The following is a 17,222-nucleotide window of genomic DNA, read 5'->3' as shown; positions in this document are numbered from 1 at the left end:
AAGGTGAAGATACGGGGACTGAGAAACAACACTGAGGTGCTCCCTACTGAAAAGACAAAACCTAGTAAACGGCACCCCCCCCCCCACCCACACACACAAAGGCAGTAGTCCTCTGCACACCTGACTATGCAGGTGCTCCTTTCCACCAACTCTCCCTCCACAGGGCAGCAGCCTCCTGCCTGCCTGTGACCTGACCCATGTCTAGGCTTCTCACTGACCCCCCTCTGCAGAGGTAACTCTCAAGGCCAATGCCTATAACCATGCAGGCCTCTCTCACAGCAAACTTGTCTTTTTCAGAACAGCTCTTCCTGCCCACTCGAGTCTAAACAATTGTCGTTTACTCTTCTGTCCCTTTTCCTAATAAACTCGCTCTTTTAAATATAAAAGGTGAGTTCTGGTAAAACCTTTCCTAGAGCAAACCCACAGACCCCACACTCCAAATTCATCTCTTCAAAAATGGCATCAGTAACAATTATAGGATTATAGGGAAACTAAATAAGGGATCAGGAGAAAACAAAACTAACAGGTTAACTATAAATCAGAGACATTCTGCAGGGGAAAGGGAGGACAAGGGATCAAAACAGGAGGGAAGAGCACAAGGGACTGTGGTGATAGTGCATGAATGAATTGGTGGTGGGAATTCTATGGAGACTACACTGAGAGGAGAAAGCAAACATCGTACAGAAATGAGTAATGGGAAATACAAATTATAAATTCTCTTGACCTGCTTTATGTAAACCAGTACCCCCAACTCCATTTTCAGAACCTAAAATCATTAAATCCTCTTTTGGAAGAAACAGTAATTGGTCAGAGGTGGGTGGCTTGAGAGAGGCCAGCCCCAACTTTCTCCCAGATGTCTGAATACTTTGAAGATACTGGGAGCTGAGAAATGGTGTCTCATCCATGCACCATAGCCACAGCTCCTCACAATCTGGTGGGCACCACTGTACCTTCCTTCCCAGGTTGTTTCTGGGGTCTGTTGCTCAAGGGCAGAAAAACGGTGTTAGTTTAGGGTCTAAGTTTTGTTCCGTGTCAACCCTGAAAGTTGACACTTTTTAGATGGCAGGTTAAGGCAAAAACCAGGTACCGTTTTTTTGTTTTGAAACCAGACCAGGTTAACTGTAATACAATTTGTTGAGCCGCCCCCACCCTCACCCCCCAAACAATCCTGGATGCAAGTACATGTTATAGCAAGCAAGCTTTAATCTGGGAGTGACTGTATAGTACTCTTCCTAAACATTTGAATGTTGGTCCTGATAAAATGTAGAGTTGACTAATATATTTCATTCTTTTAATGACCCACCCTTACCTTTTTAAAACTAACAACCGTTAAGTTGCAGAAGAATGGCTTTTAGTGTTGTGACTTAATCTTTCACCTTTTTCGTTTGCTTACAAGGACACTAATATTTTGCACCTAGTATCAAATTGTAGGATTTCTCTAAAACAACTTCAGTACATGTAACTAGCTATTCATCCTACAGTTGGTTAAGTGCTACTACAATTTTTTCCATGCACATTCTACATGTATAAACCGTTTCATCCCTTTGCAGTTAACAGTCCTCTTCACCAAGCCATTACTTAAAAACTAAAGCCTTATACTGTTAACTTTAAGTACATTTATTATATATCCAAAAAGTCAATCAACTATGATTACCGGTACGTTGAAGGAAATGATTCAATGGATTCCTTCCAATGGCAGAAAATAAATGTGACCAAATTGGTCTGTGCAAATATGAACTCAGGTTAAACTGACGAGCAAATTGACTGTATTAGCAGGTGAAGCCTTTGAGAAATGATTAGATGAGGGCAGAATTCTTTGGAATGGGATTAGCACCCTTACTAGGCTCTCTGTTCCTTCCAAGTGAGGACAGCTATTAATTGCCCCTACTCCCTATAACCCCCTAAGGAAATGCAAATCTGAAGTCTTCTTCACAGTGAACACAACTATGTGAAATGAATTTCCACTTACATATATTTTCACTTATAAGCCACCCAATACTGTTTTAGCAGCCCAAAGCATCTAAACTATGGCTCATTTACTATTTAACACAACTACTTAGAACTTCCAGCTATATGCCAATGAATAATAATGCACTGTTTATGAACAGTGCCAAAGAATGGCTGGCTGGGTTATGAGCAGATACACAAGACATCACATCTGTTACAAACTGTCAGATTTCATGGCAGCTAGGACATATCCTCCCCTCTATTTCTGCTCAAGTGATTCTAAGTTGTGCATAGCCTAACCACCACCACCTTTGTATAATCTGAAAGTTGGGTATTCCTTCACCTTGTGTGAACCAAATTGACACTCACTCCTGAACTTTTCTTCAGGATGCTAATACTACCTTCCTTAGCTACATATCCACCTTATGGAATGACATTATGCACCTTCTAATAATACCCTTTACTTTTCACCTAGATTTTGCCCCAAATACTAAACATTCTTATTGAGAGTTTTGTCTCTTATAAAGCTATGTAAAGAGAATTGGCAATAATTTTTTGCAATTTCTACACACATGCACTCTCACATACAGTATTAAGTATATCACCGAATAAAACAGGTTGAATTTTAAAAGCTCATTAGCTATCACTTCAAAGCAAGCTTCAAAATAAAACTCCCACCTTGTTTTATCAAGTATGCTTGCATTGGTTCAAGTACCAGTTCAAGATTTGATACAATTTAGCTTAAACCAAATATCATTCCTTTCACTAAGAATGAATGGCATGTCAAGTCAAATGGGTTATTATCAAATAATATGTAAAGATAAGTTATGAACTTATCAATGTTACTTTTTAATCACCACTTCCATTTTAAAATGGGTATAAAATGGGTAATTCCCTTCCTTACAGGATGTTAAAAAAAAAGGCCCTATCTTCAAAGGGAGGGTGAACATTTAGTATAGTATTAAAGTAACATTTAACCTAGTAAAGTATAGACTCTTGCAGCTACCCACTCACTCCTGAACTTCAAACATTAGAAACAGTCACACACACAAAGTCAAGACTAGTTTGAAATGGGGGGGCCAAATTATTATTATTTTAAAATTTGATTACAACCAATTTTGTTGGAAGAGAAGCATTTTAAAGTTCAATGGACAGAAACAAAAAATCAGAAATTAAGTTTGGTAAAAATGGGAATAGGAATTTTCCAGTAATCAGATTTGAAGGCAGAAATCAATTTAGAGAAACACACATAAATCCCATGTTTACAATGATTGTGCCACAGACTTAAATTTCAGTAGTGCATCAGTAAACTGTTCACATTTAGATCTTCACCTTGAGGTTCAATAGCTGTTTCTTGAGAGAAAAAAAATCTCAGTACCTTGTGCAAATAAATTGGTCTTCCATGTGCCTTAAGCACACTTAAATTTCTCCATTGTATATACAAAACACCTACCATTTGAAGGCAGGGCAAAATACATACTTTCATAACAAAACTATAATGTACCTCTCAAGTATGAACAATATACACATAATACATGGTATACAGTATTTACAAAATATAAAATATAATACAGGCTGTAATTTTGTAAGCTCATCTTTTGCACTTGTATATTTACAAGGCAAATTCCCATTTCTGTATCAATTTTCTTCTCAAGAGTCCAGGGATTTTGAAAAACATACGTACTGAAATCTAAGTTTGAACTTTCAGAAGAGTTTTTAAGTGTACTGCCATCAATTCCCTATTTTGGTTGGAATTTTCAACAGTGCTTCCCATCCAGTGACTAGGCGGCTTTGGAAGAACACTAGGAGAAGGTGGATCACTAAACTTTGCTCCAGCGTAATTTTCCTTTTGGCTCACTTCAGTTACAAATGCAGACTTCTTCAAATACGGATTTTTAACATTCTCAGTATTTTTAAAAGGCTTTTTTTCCTGCTTCTGAATTATATCAAATGGCACAGAATCTTGCCAAAAGTTGTTTTCATTTCTTTTTGTAGAGGTGATCTTGGTTAGTGGTAAGTTGTATTTGTTTTTCTGTCTGTTTATCTTTGGTTGTTCACACAAGTGTATACCATGAATAAGCTGGCTGTGGGGAATGGCAATTTTCTCTGATTTTCCCATCTTTGATTTTAAAACCTACAAGACAAAAACAAAAATGAAATTAGTCATGATAAAAACAAAAATGAATATAGCCATGTACTTCATATCAGATATCTACTTCTCACTAAGTTCCCAGAGACTCAGTTTACCATCTTGACCAAATATTATGTTGCATATATATCACTGAATGTCAAAATACCCACAACCTTGCTTACCACTAAAAATAAATTTAACCCCCACTGAGTGATATTAAGCAAATCTAAACAAGTAAAAAGGAAATAACTGCTACTACTATCTTGAAAACATGTAAGCCGATCTCTTTCTTGCAAAGGTGAGTTTTTACAATAGGATGTCACCAGTAGAAATTTTCAATGCTTTCATTGTGGTTGGTTTAAAGCGTGGTCAAAAATAAAAACTGTTAACAGCCAACAGTAGCTCTTACCTACTTAGGTAATTAGTTTTTAGAATTAAAAAAAAAATTGACTAACGAGTTAGATTTTGAGTGACTGTTTTGGTAAAACAGAAAAACGATATTAATCTCCTGAAAAATTATTCAGAATTATGAAATTAAACACTAAAAATATTTTGCATTTTTATCTTTTCCTGTTATACATACTTGTAAGAAAAACGTTATTAAAAATTTCCTGTTTACACACTACTTTCTGGTTTAACCACTGCCTCAACAGCTCTGTGGCAAATTCGAGTAACTTCTAAGTCAAGTGAGCCTTAGCAGCAGCAATAACCTCAAGTGTAAGATAACCCACTAGACATCACTGCGCTTCCAACACATGTGGAGGAGGAATATAGAAAAGAAAGACAAAGCTGGGGTACCAGGTAACATGTTCCATGTCAGTTAAGGGTAACTGCTAACAGCTTCCTGGTTTTAAAACCGTTCAAGAAAACAATCTAATTATAGGCAAGGAGGAAAGAACACCTTGCTTTTAGATTATCAAGAATACTTCTGAAGAGCCTCGTAGAACTTTAAAATCTGAAGCTCTGTTAAGAGAATGTAAGGAAACACAACAAGCAAGTTGAATTGTTCCAAGGGTGCAGAAACCTGCAAATCTAATTCAGTAATCTTTCAGCAAATGGTAGTAAGGTCAACAAAATGCTTCATTTTGAAGAACGGATAACTAATTACAAGTTTGGCGACTTAATCCCTTTATATTTTAAGCCAATCTCATCCTAGCTCAACAGCACGGCAGTCGGGAAGCAAGATTTCAATTCGATTGAAACTTCCAATTTTATTCTGGACAGAAGTGACAAACGACCTTCCACCAGAGTTCCGTTCAGCACACCCGGCATGTGGAACTGACGAACGGCAAGACTCTGCAGCGGCTCCTACCAACTTCATAAGCTCAAAACTGCGGCTAAGTAGGTCGGCCCCGAGGAGCCGAGCCCCAGTGGGTCGGCGCCCCGCACCAGGACCCTCACACCCGGCAGAAAGCCGACCGGAACGGAACCGCTCTCAGCCCTCTTAGTCGCGCCCCGAGGGGTGGGGCTCGCAGGGTCCCGACTCCGAAAGCCGCCCCTACACCGCCCGGCCACCCCCCACCCGGCCGCGCCGCCTCCACCAGCGCCCGAGGGCTCCGCACTCAGCGCGCTGACGTCACCTCCCGCGGGCCCCTCCCGCCCCCGGCGCGGGCCCGACGCCGAAACCCCCTGGAACGCCGCCCGCCTTCTAAATCCGGCTGTTGCTGGGGCAGCAGCTCCCCGGATTGGCCGCCCCCGGGAGCCAATCTGCGGCGCCAGCGCAGTCGCCCCTTCCCCCCCCACCCCACCCCCCCGCCCCAGGAAGAGCAGAGCGGGCGTCACGGAAACTTCCCTCCCGAGTAAACAGCCGCCCCTTACCCCGGCCCCGCAGCTGCCCCCCGGGGCAGGGGTCCGGGCCGAGCCGGCGGAGGGCCGGAACACCCGGCCGTCCCCGTCCCCACCGCGGTGCTCACCTCTCTCCGGTGCGAGGGCTGGCCGGGCGCCGCGGGCGGCAGCGGGCCAGGGAAAGGGCCCGCTTCCTCACTTCGCGCTGCGGCCGCGGGTCCCGGGGCGGCGGCCTGGCCCGAGACCTCCTGCGGCCCGACCCGGCCCGTCCCGGGGCTGCGCGCGTCCTCCAGGCTCGGCCGGTGCTGCTGGTACTGGTGGAAGCGGCTGGGCAACTGCCCCGCCGGGCTGGCCCGGACCTTCTTCTTGCGCCGCTTTTTTGGCGCCGCCCGAGGGGTGCCCCCCGCCGTGGGGAGGCTGCAGCTGGGCAGCGGTGCTGGAGCGCGAGTCTGAGGGGCCAGGCAGGGGCCGTCTCCCCCCAGGAAGTGGGGGAAGAAGAGAGTGGGGGGAAGTGCCCGGGCCTCCGGAATCCGGGGTACCGGCGGCGGGGCCGCGGTCACCATCGGGAGGGCCCCGAAGTAACCGCGGGCGGAGAAGGTTAGGGGTGCCAGGCGGCCGCCCAGCACGAGCGGCTCCCGCTGCGGGACAGAGACGACGGTCATCGCGCGAGGTAAGTAGCTCAGTAGGATCAGGAGGAGGAAGGAAAGCCAGAGAGCGGAGGGTGGCGGCTGCTGCTAAGAGAGCCCGAGAGAAGCGCGGACCATGGCTCGGGCGGCGGCGGCGCAGCAACAAATAGCCTCAGCCCCAGCTCCGAGTGTTGTTATCGGAAGCTCCGCCCCGTGACCGCCCACCTCCACGCGAAGGCCCAATCGGAACGCGACTTGCCAAGCCATGCCCGTCGGCACCGCCCCCACCAGCTCGGTGAGACACACAAACAAGCAGCCCGCTGCAGCCCGGCACAAAGAGCGCGCACTGCGCAAGCGCCGCCGACGGGCTCCTCCGGGAAGTCGGTCCCGCGAACAATGAAGTTCCGTTTCAGCCCCGCCTCCCCGCTCTGCCCGCCCCGCACCTCGCCCTAGGTCCGAGAGCTGAAGCCAAACGGAGTGGGGGCGGGGACCGAGGTGGGAGAAAGACTGGACACCTCGAGATTGCTCCTTTGGGGCACTGACCTTGGGGAAGTATTTTTTATCTCAGTCCAACATGATAGCGGTCTTGGCGTTAAAACTTGATTTTCAAAGTATATTTTAAGGATTTTTTTTTTTTTTTTTACCGCCCAAACAATCGTGAAGAAATCACGTTTAACTTAAATTTGAAGTGCGGTGCATTCTTCCTCCCACACCGTGTACTAGGATCAGCAACACTGCTTATTGGCCGTGGTAATCAAAATGAGCCTTAGCAGAGTAACTTAATGGTTGAAGTTGGCCCTTCGGTGTATAAAGTTAGCCATAAACCTGTAATTGGGCATTGGGGTTTTTACTGCCTTCCTCCTCAGGGGCTGGGAGATTTTGGGATGGCAACGGTGCCTAGTACTGACCAGAAGGCAAAAGAGGAAGCTCTCCCCTCAGGGATAAAGTAAAACTGCATTTTACCAGGTAACTTTGGTAGAAATCTTGCCCTAATCAACAAAAATTGTGACCATCAAGCATTTATGTCTAGGAACTGTTCTTTTACGTAGAGTATCTCATTTAAATCACACAATAACTTTAAATAGGTGCTTTATCCTTGCTCTACTTGAGAAGAAACGAAGTCTTAGAGTGGTTAAATGAAGTCTTGTTAGTGTTACAATAAGTTAACAACAGAATTTGAACACCATTGTAGACTTGGCAAGGCCGGTTTTAACTCATCAGTATTACCTGCCACTCTAGATTGTAGGTCTTTAGATAACCACAGTAGTATTCCTCTGCATGCTAACAGTCTCTGGCCGATACATTTCAGCATTATAGACCTTGGTGTAGTGTGTTACGAGTTGATAGTAAAATGGAACAGAGGGACTATCCAAGTTGCCCTCCCCTGTAACTTTACATAAACTTTTACTACTACATCCGTCATTATTGACTTGGATTTTATCCATTTTTGTAGAATTTTACTCATTTTGATGTTTTCAAGATATAATACATAGTAAATACTCAAGTTCATGGGATGAATAGAAATCATACAAGATCTTACAGAGCCTTTATTTCAAACTCTCAAGTCTGCAAATTGAAGTTGCATTTAGGAACTGGTAAGAAGATTGAGCTGGCCAGAGTTGGAGGAAAAGAGTAAACAGAGATTACTGAACCTTTGAAATGAAAGTAATTCATTGGTTTTTGTTTTTATAAGTGTTTTTCCCTTTTCCAATGTACCTATTTATCTGTTTTCTTGCTCTAGTCTTTTAAGATAGTTAGAGATACACTATTTACCTATGATATAAGTAAGCTTGTAAAGATAAAATAAATTGCATAAGGGTCACACAATGAGACAAAATCCTTAGCTCCTAGTCCAGTGCTTTTTTTTTTTTAAACTATATATTATTTTCTTGTAATCACACCGTCCTTGAGAACTGTTTCCCTGCCAGAGGGCTGCTGATTATAGCATTTTGTGTGGCTTGTGATCAAGTTCTCATATTGTTTGTATTATCTCTTGGGTGAATGTTGTAGTTACTGCCTGGTATGTGATTTATATTTTTGAGGCCAGAAGGATGGGACTCAGGGTACAGATTCTGGATTCTGTACTTTAAGAAATATAGCTTTTGTAGCTATGTAGCAACCTGAATGATTGGGTACTACGGGGTGCCCGCCACTGAAAGACTGGGAGCTGGGATGGTAAAGAAAGCAATACACATTTTATAAACTAGATGTTTGGATTTCATGTTAACTGTTTGTTTAGTTCCTACAGAGCCTTATTTTTAGTAAGTCTACTTTTAGCATTCAAACCTGGTATCATCTGTACTATATTGTTATACAGGAAAAAGTTAGATGCTGTTCAGTAGACCCAAGGGGCCAATCATGAATGTAGCAGGGGCAAAATTATTGAAAATTTTTGTTCTGGTCCTTTTTCTAGTTACTCAGTATTTCTAAAGGGAGCTTTTTAAAAATGAGAAAACTGAAAAGTAAACTGGCTATTTAAAAGACCAGGAAAAAGAGGTATCATATGTAAACAGTTTACCTTGATAACAAAGTAATCCCCAGGGAAAGGGGAGGTTCCCGGTTCCCTGCCCCACCTTAAGGAAGGGTGGAGCTGAGCTGGGAGGGGAAGGTAAGGAAGGCAGAGGGAAGGAGATGAAGAAGACCTGAAGGCCTCCTGTGGCTGAGGATCTCCCCACCAGTTCCAGACCTGGGATCTCAGTCCCCCATACCTCCTGCCCTCTCTTGGAGCCCTCAACAAACTGGCCTGACCCTGAAAAAATAAAAGAAGTCCTGAAAGAGGCACGTGGAGCAGAGACACCTGTGAAGAAGCAGCTGTGCTTGCTTCTTGGCCTTGGACTTACACCATGGATTTGGGGGACACAGGGGAGACACTTGGAAGAGACAGGCCTGGGTGAGAGACCCGTGGAGCAGTTGATGACAGTCTTTTACCTTGACTTGGGTTTTGATTTTACTCTTTTCCTTCCAGACCAAGGCCTGGTCTTGATCTTCCTTCAGCCCCAGCCTTCCTTCCTTCCTTAGGGTAGGGCCGGAAATCTGGAATCTCCCTTTCACTGGGGATTACCCATTTAAAAATCATCATTTTGAATCATACACTTGAATTCTCTTTCTGCTTGGTCTTTTTGTGCCCTTCCCTGTCCCCCCCACCCCATTAACTGTTGGATTTCCTTTCTAATTGATTTTATATGACAAATGATGTGAAGCAGGGGTATGGCTCATATGTTCTTCCCAGGACTGCTAAGCTGATTCTCAGTTTCTACTATTCATCCATCCCTACACTCAATAATTTTAGAAAATGCGTGTCTGTGTGTTACTACCTAATCAATTTTTAGATTAGAAAAGCATTATGGGGCCCTCCCTGGTGGTGCAATGGGTTAAAATGTAAAGCATAGCACTGTGAAGCTCCTGCAGCTGCCAGGGAGCTGCCCCACATGGCTTGACAGAACTGTCCTGACCTGCCTGCTGCTCCCCTCAGCAATGCACTTTGTGGATCTGCCTGTTCTGCTCCCTACTCTGTCTCTGGTGAATCCTCTCAACCCCCCTGCACCTCTGGCCTGTACCCCAGTTCTGTATGCACAAATAAATAAATCTTTAAAAAGATAAGCATTATGGGCTCTTCCTGGTGGCAGGACAGGTTAAAATGCAGCACTTAAAAGCTAGCCACAGCAGCTTCAGCATGATTTTGTTTCCAGGCCCACAGGTGACTCACATGGCGTGGCAGATCTCTCCTGTCTTTCCTGCTGCTCCCCTCAGCAGTATGCTTCATTGATCTACCTATTGTGTCCCCACTCTGTCTCTGCTGAATGCTCTTACCTCCCACACCTCTGGCCTGTACCCCAGTTCTTGTATACATAAATAAATAAATCTCATAAAATAAAAAACAACACAAACAAAAAACAGGTGGAGGTGGGATGATTAAACTAGCTGTGGAAGTTACCAGGAATTAGAGTTAGGTTCAAAAGACTATCTGTCTTTACAGAAAATCAACCCAACCTAACCCCAAAGTGATAAAATACAGATGGGAGTGAATCTCCCCTCTGCCCTAAGAACTGGGTTCTTGCTCTGGCAAAACATAGATCTTGCCCTAAGACTGCCTGTCTGTGTCTATGCAGGCATCTAGCTTTCTTTTTCTCTTAATGAAATTACCACGTGCTATTGAAAGGGCATCTCTGATTAATTCATTTTTTGAGGGACCTGAGAACGCCAGCGACCAAACCCCTACAATAGTAACTGAAGCATAGTAACTGCTTTAGAGTTTTGTGACTTTAGGGAATTATTAGGCCCATCCCTACCTGAAAATACTTTAGATCTACTCATCAAAACTTAATGTCATGGTATCATTGCTAAATTTAAAACCCAAGCTGTCATTCCTTGCCCAGCAGGCAAGTTTGGGAGGCTTGAATGGATAAAGGGAATAGATGGAACTGCTGTGGGAACCTGGATATCAAGTTTATGATCCTAAGAGCTGATGATCCTCTATGTGAATTCAGATCATCAGTCAGAACACACCCACAACTATTCGCCCTAACCAGTCAATGGTGTCTGCAGTGTGCATATAACCTTGGGGCCCTCACTCTATGCAGCAGACCCCTCCTGTCATGCCTGCTGCTGCTTTTAGCTGTGCATTTCAATAAATCCACCTGTTATCCACTCAGATTCTGGTTCTTTTTTTTTGAGTTTTCCCATTCTTATGCTAAGAAATGGGCTTCTAGGCTTGGAATTTCCATTTATTTATTACTTAAAAAATTTTTTTTGTACATCATTCTTCATATTCGCACCTTTTTTCCATCTCAGTTGCATCTGATGAATTCACCTCTGTGACTCCAACCTATATCCAATTCTGTACAACAACACTTAATACCATTTTTGCGTGCATGACAGAATATGACTCTAGAACATTGGCATAGTTTTATTGATTATGAGTGTACATTCACTTAATTAATTAGTGTTCTTAGTAAGTACTCCTCTAGTGATCTACTACAACAAATAAGAGGCAGTAGAGAAGCAGTTGGGACAAGCATTCATGCAGTTTACCTAAAATAATAGGATATTTATGGTAAGGATACGCGTACACAGACATGAAAAGATTGATCACACAGGAATTACTACCTATAGTGAGTAAAGACCTGGAATAAAGTTTGGAAACTCAAAATGTATTCAGGTTCCAGTACCACGCTAGTTACTAGGTTATTTTGTTACTCCTTATCAGATCTTTATTGATTCCGACTAACGTGGCATTCTTATGACTCAGCCACTTTCGACGTTTGTGTACTTTTGCTTCTACTATCACTACCATGTTAACCTAAAGTTCAAATTTCATAGAGAGAGGAACTGATTGGTCCCATTTGAATTGGTTTAGATTGGATGATTGAATGACTTGTCACCGTGGTCTGGGGTCAACACTTTTCTTAGTAGATCTCCTCTGAGTGGTTCTATCTAGAGTGGTGAGGCAGAATGGCACCTATCAGCTTAGGACCACTTTGGGGACCAGGGACATGACAATTATTGAGAGGTCTGGCCACCCAGAACATGACATAACCTACCTTCTAAGTGCAAAAATTCCTCATCTTATACCTCCCATTTCCAGGAATCCAATGGAAGTGAGGGAATCTAGGGAGTCTTTGGGGATCTCTGACTTTTCTTGGAAAGCTGAATTTCTAGCAACACCATCCTATCATGCCTGGTGAACCAGCAATTGGCACAACCTGAGTAGAGCTTCCTTTTTTACTATTTTTTAAAGATTGATTTATTTATGCATACAAGAGATGGGGCGTAGGCCAGAGATGTGGGGGATGAGAGGATTTACCAGAGACAAAGTGGACAACAGAACAGGCAGATGTACTGAAATACACTGCTGAGGGGAGCAGCAAGCGAGACAGGAGAGGTCTGCTGTGCCATGTGGGTCACCTCCCCGGCCAAGGATCAAACTCATGCTGCAGTGACAGTGGCTACAGGTTGCTTCATAGTGCTGTGTCTAAAACCCCTTGTGCCACTAGGGAGGCCGAAAGCTTCCATTTTAAAATAATCCAATTCATCTCACTCTTAATGTCTGATTATTTAGGTAAGTAAGTGTGCAAGTTAGCCGGAAACTCCTTTAAAAATATTTTGAAGGCAGAAAGACAAATAGTAATAACTACTCTCTGAGGAACCTAAGTCTAACATAGTTCAAAGGAAATGAGCATAAAAGCCTGAGACCTGGTGACTGGCAGCATGAGTTGAGCGGGAAGACCAGCTGGGTGGAAAGTAGGAGAGTCAGGAAAGGTAAGGAGGAAGGAGAGAAAAGGGATGCTTCCCAGACTTTCAAATCTGGTTGCTCTGGACAGTTATAGTAGGCTTGACAAAAATATGAAAATCCAAAGATACAATTAGGAGAGGAAATATGATGTTATGGTTTAGTAAGTTAGATTTTTGGTATTCTCCATCTTAATGTGAAATAAATTTTTGTTTTGTCTCAAACAGAAGGGTCACAAATAATTAAGGTTTGTTTTGTTTTGTTTTGTTTATTACTTTCCCATGAGCCCCTGAGAGAAAAAGTGTTCTATGGTTTTATTATTTTTTTAAGATTTATTTACTTATGCATATAAAAGCTGGGGTACAGGGCAGAGGTGTGGTGGTGTGAGAGGATTCACCAGAGACAGAGTGGGGAGCAGAACAGGCAGATTGAAATACATTGCTGAGGAAAGCAGTGGGCGAAACAGTAGAGGTCTGCTGTTCCATGTGGGCAAGCTCCCTGGCTGGGGATGGAACTCATGTTGTAGTGGCTGCAATAGCTTCACAGTGGAGTGCTGGGAGTTAAACCCTTGTTTAAGGGCTTAAGGCGCCCCTCCTATGGTTTAGTGCAAAAACATGGAAATCCATTTGTTTAATCTATCTGGTTACCTTGGATTATTTCACTTGACATTTTCAGAAAATGAGTTAAAGCTTCTAAGAATTTTAAATTAAAGAAGATGGACTAAAACATACCAAGTCAAATCTTTGTTTTGTACTTCCCAGAAGTCAATCCAATCCTGTCCTTTAGTTAGCTTAAACTTCATAAGGAAAAAGTACTTCTCTCTCTTTTTTTTTTAAAGATTTATTTTATTTGTACATGCAGAACTGGGATACAGGCCAGAGGCTCAGGGGCGGTGAGAGGCTTCACCAGAGACAGAGTGGGGAGCAGAACAGGCCCACTGATGAAGTACACTGCTGAGGGGAGCAGCGGGCAGGTCAGGAGAGGTCTGCCGCGCCATGTGGTCACCTCCGGGGCAGGCGGGGATCAGAACTCTTGCGGAAGCGGCTTTAGCTTCTCAGTGCAGTGCTTTAACCCGCTGCGCCACCAGGGAGGGCCCAAAGTACTTCTCATTTTTATAAAATATTGCAGTGCCCCAGTTTTTACAGTATTTCAACTTAGAATTATATGATAGAATGGAATTTTAGATTCTAAGCTTTTTCAACTATGCATTTGTAAAGGTTACAAAATGAATACTTATTTGAGAGAAATGCTTATGATTTTCAAGCTTAAGTGAAATTTAGGCTTGTAATTTGTAACCCCAGAACATAAAAAGAAAAATGAAAGGACATTGCAAGTATCCTTTAAGCAGCTAGAGAAATTTAAGATATATGCAAAACTATCAAATGAACATTGCTTGAGTTTCCTTCACCACATCATTATTTTATCCTTGAAAATTTAAGGTTTGTATAAGGAGGTAAAATTGACATTCCATGGATTCTATTTCAAAATTCTTGAACACTTAGACAAAGGCCAAAAAAGTGTTTAGATTGCAGCTAAAGACCTAGAACACCCACCTTCACAAAGAAACTGAGAATGCAACTGTGATGTTGGTATTTTTGCCAACTTTTCTCTGAGATATTGATTATGACTTGCAGCCAAATGTGACTCATTGTCATAAATGTATCTAAATGACATCATTAGCTTTTTGAGTTTAAAGGGAGAGTGGAGGGTAATACATGTTTTGGCCTAGCTGGTAAATTAGCATATTACATTTAATTTTAACATGTACAAATGCATAGGATGCTGACATCTGGGCTTCTTTAAGATTTAGCCCAGCTAGGCTATCACATAGTGACACCAATTAGCAAAAAATACGTGCCTGGCACATTAAATTTACAATCAATTTTCTGCTGTGTACCTTAACACATAAACAACTGACCATGGATCTCCAGTTTTGGATGGAGCAAAACAAACAAGCAGTAATAAAAGGAACTTGCAGGACACAGAGACAAAGACTTTTAAAAGCTCCTCTAATTAAGTGTCTCAGTTTTAGGAATATAGTACACCCATGTAACAAAAATGAGATGCTAAAAAAAGGAAACCAAGAAAAGAGCTATTGAAAATGTAAAATATCATGGTAAAAGAACATTCCAATTAAAGCAAATTGAAGGTAAACATAAGGCAGTTTTTCAGGAAGTAAAATTTAAAATCAAGTCCTGAAAAATAAAGGGAATTAGTGGCTCTGTCCTTAAGGCTCGGTATTCCAAATAAGAATTCCAGAAAAAGAAATTAGTAAATGGAAGAAAGGAAATTTTCAAAGAAAAAAGTCATACAAATTTCCCAGAACTGATGAAAAAGAGCCTACAACATAAAATACTCAGTATAATGGATGAAAATAGTCCTGCATTAAGAAAGAAAATAAGAAAGACATGAGTATAATCTTTTTCCTAAGGCAAAAAATAGGTCACAAAGCATAAGAATCAAGAGTATGAATCTGAAATCTCAGCTTGAAATTAGAGTACAGTGAAAATTACTTCAAAATTCCAATATTATATTTATTCCAACTTAGAAGGCTATTTCCTCTTGTGATGAACTAATTGTTCCTATGTTGAAACCCCATCTCCCATTGTGATGGTTTTAGGAGGTGGAGACTTTGGGATGCAGTTAAATCCTGAGAGTGGAACACTAGTGAATGGGATAGTGCCCTTGCCGTGTAAGACGATCTGTTTCCTCTCTCTGCTGTCATCCCTGTGAGGCTACCACAAGAAGTCTGCAGTCAGAAATCAAGAAAAGGACCCTTCTCGGAACTCAACATGTTGGCACTCTGATGTTGAAATTCCAGCCTCTAGAATTGGCAGAAATACATTTGTGGTTTATAAGACACCCAGTCTTTGGTATGTTGTTACAGCAGCCTGAACTAACCAAGATACTTCTATAATTATAAATCAAGTACAAGGGTAGAAAAAAGATCTCTCAAAGATATTAGAGCTCAAGAAATCTACTTCTCAGGCAATTTGTCAGGCAGCTACTAAAATTGGCACATCATTTCTTTTTCTTTCTTTTTACATTCTTTTTTTTTTTTAACGTTGTTTATTTTGCAAAGTTTATTTTTTTCCTTTCAGGTGTAGTTCCCTAAAATTCCCACCACCAAATCACCCATGAACCTCACCATAATCTCTTGTGCTCTTCCTGTCCTTGTTTTAATCCTTCTCCTTTGCATGCTTAATATCTCTGATTTATAGTTGCCTGCTAGTTTGTCTGTCTTTCCCCACCTGACCTCTTTCTTTGTTCTCCTATATTTCTCCTGTAAGTGAAATCATCTCATATTTTTCTTTTACATCCTGACTTATTTCACTGAGCATAATCCCCTCCACCTCCATCCATCTTGCTGCAAATGGCATAAGTTTATCTTTTTTGATTGCTGAATGGTATTCCATTGTGTGTATACATAGCACATCTTCTTGACCCAGTCCTCTCTTTTTGGATATCTGGGTTGTTTCCATTTCATCACTATTGTAAATAGTGCATCAATAAACTTAGTACAGCTTTCAAATTAATGTTTTTGTGTCATTTGGGTAGATTCCTGGGAGTGGAATTGCTGTGTCACATGATAGTTCCATTTTTAGTAATTTGAAGAAACTTCACATAGTTTGCCGTAGTAGTTGGACCACTTACCAGCTGTGTAAGAGGGTTCCTTTTTCTTGACATCCTCACTAGTATTTGTTTTTGCCAGTTTTTAACATGTGCCATTCTCATTGGTCTGGGGTAATAGCTCATTGTGGTTTTGATTTGCATTTCACTGACTACAACTGATGTTGGGCATTTTTTTCATATATCTGTTAACTAGAATAGGCACTTTATTAAAGAGGATAGATCATCCCAGACTTGCCTGGCCTTTGCTGCTCCTCTCCTCTGGTCCCCACCAAAAGGTGCCTTTCTCCAAAAAGGCAAACTTTTGGGCCTCAGTGGCCCTGCTTTGGTTCAACCCTGTTTAGCTTGACATTTAAACTGACTGTGTCATGTGGAAACTATTTTAACTATATTCTTTCTCTTCTCTCTTTTGCACACTAATTGTACTAAAGTTCTTTTCTAGTGAAGGTCTTGTGCACTAGAGTAGGCCTTGTTTTTATGTGGCAGATGGCAGAACCCATGTAGTGTATGCGGGTTTGAGGATCCTGGGTGCCCCTCTGAATGCCTGCTAGCAATATTATCATTTTAAAATTCCAAGGATATGAAAGCATTGTTATGGTGGGATATGACCGGGTGTCCCGAGGCAGCACTCAGAGAGGAGGAGGGAAGCTCTTTATTTACTCAGGCAGGCCCAGAATAGATCTTTCTCCAAAGTCTGAGCCCTGAGCAATTAGGCAACAGAATATTGTCCCATCAAAGGTACACTTGCCTTCTTAAAAAAAGCAGGTAGTATGGAAGCAGGAGATTCTAAGCAGTTATCTGGGGTGCATAAGTCAAGAATGTGGCCTTGAGAGTGTTTATAAGTTTCCCTGAAAATGTTAGTCAACTTTGAGGC

General features: G+C 42.1%; 1 protein-coding gene across 1 annotated transcript; it reads right to left on the bottom strand.

Moving 5' to 3' along the window:
• Positions 1 to 3,015: 3,015 nt before the first annotated feature.
• PNRC1 (proline-rich nuclear receptor coactivator 1) lies at positions 3,016 to 6,667 on the bottom strand. The gene is made up of 2 exons (XM_004673687.2): positions 5,992 to 6,667; positions 3,016 to 4,081 (listed from the first exon to the last, which is right to left on the bottom strand). The coding sequence occupies exons 1-2, from the start codon at positions 6,523 to 6,525 to the stop codon at positions 3,638 to 3,640; spliced, it is 978 nt and encodes a 325-aa protein (XP_004673744.1). The 5' UTR covers positions 6,526 to 6,667; the 3' UTR covers positions 3,016 to 3,637.
• Positions 6,668 to 17,222: the final 10,555 nt, after the last annotated feature.

The sequence above is a fragment of the Condylura cristata genome, unplaced genomic scaffold (genome assembly GCF_000260355.1).
Source record: "Condylura cristata isolate star-nosed mole 26May11 unplaced genomic scaffold, ConCri1.0 scaffold00001, whole genome shotgun sequence".
NCBI lineage: Eukaryota > Metazoa > Chordata > Mammalia > Eulipotyphla > Talpidae > Condylura > Condylura cristata.
This window is presented reverse-complemented; position numbering and strand designations above follow the sequence as displayed.

What these genes read in the sequence shown, in the direction of transcription:
- PNRC1 (XM_004673687.2), bottom strand. Translation starts at nt 6,525, where the DNA reads ATGACCGTCGTCTCTGTCCCGCAGCGGGAGCCGCTCGTGCTGGGCGGC. An exon ending in AGCCCTCGCACCGGAGAGAG is followed by an intron (nt 4,082 to 5,991) that starts GTGAGCACCGCG and finishes TTTGTCTTGTAG; the next exon opens with GTTTTAAAATCAAAGATGGG.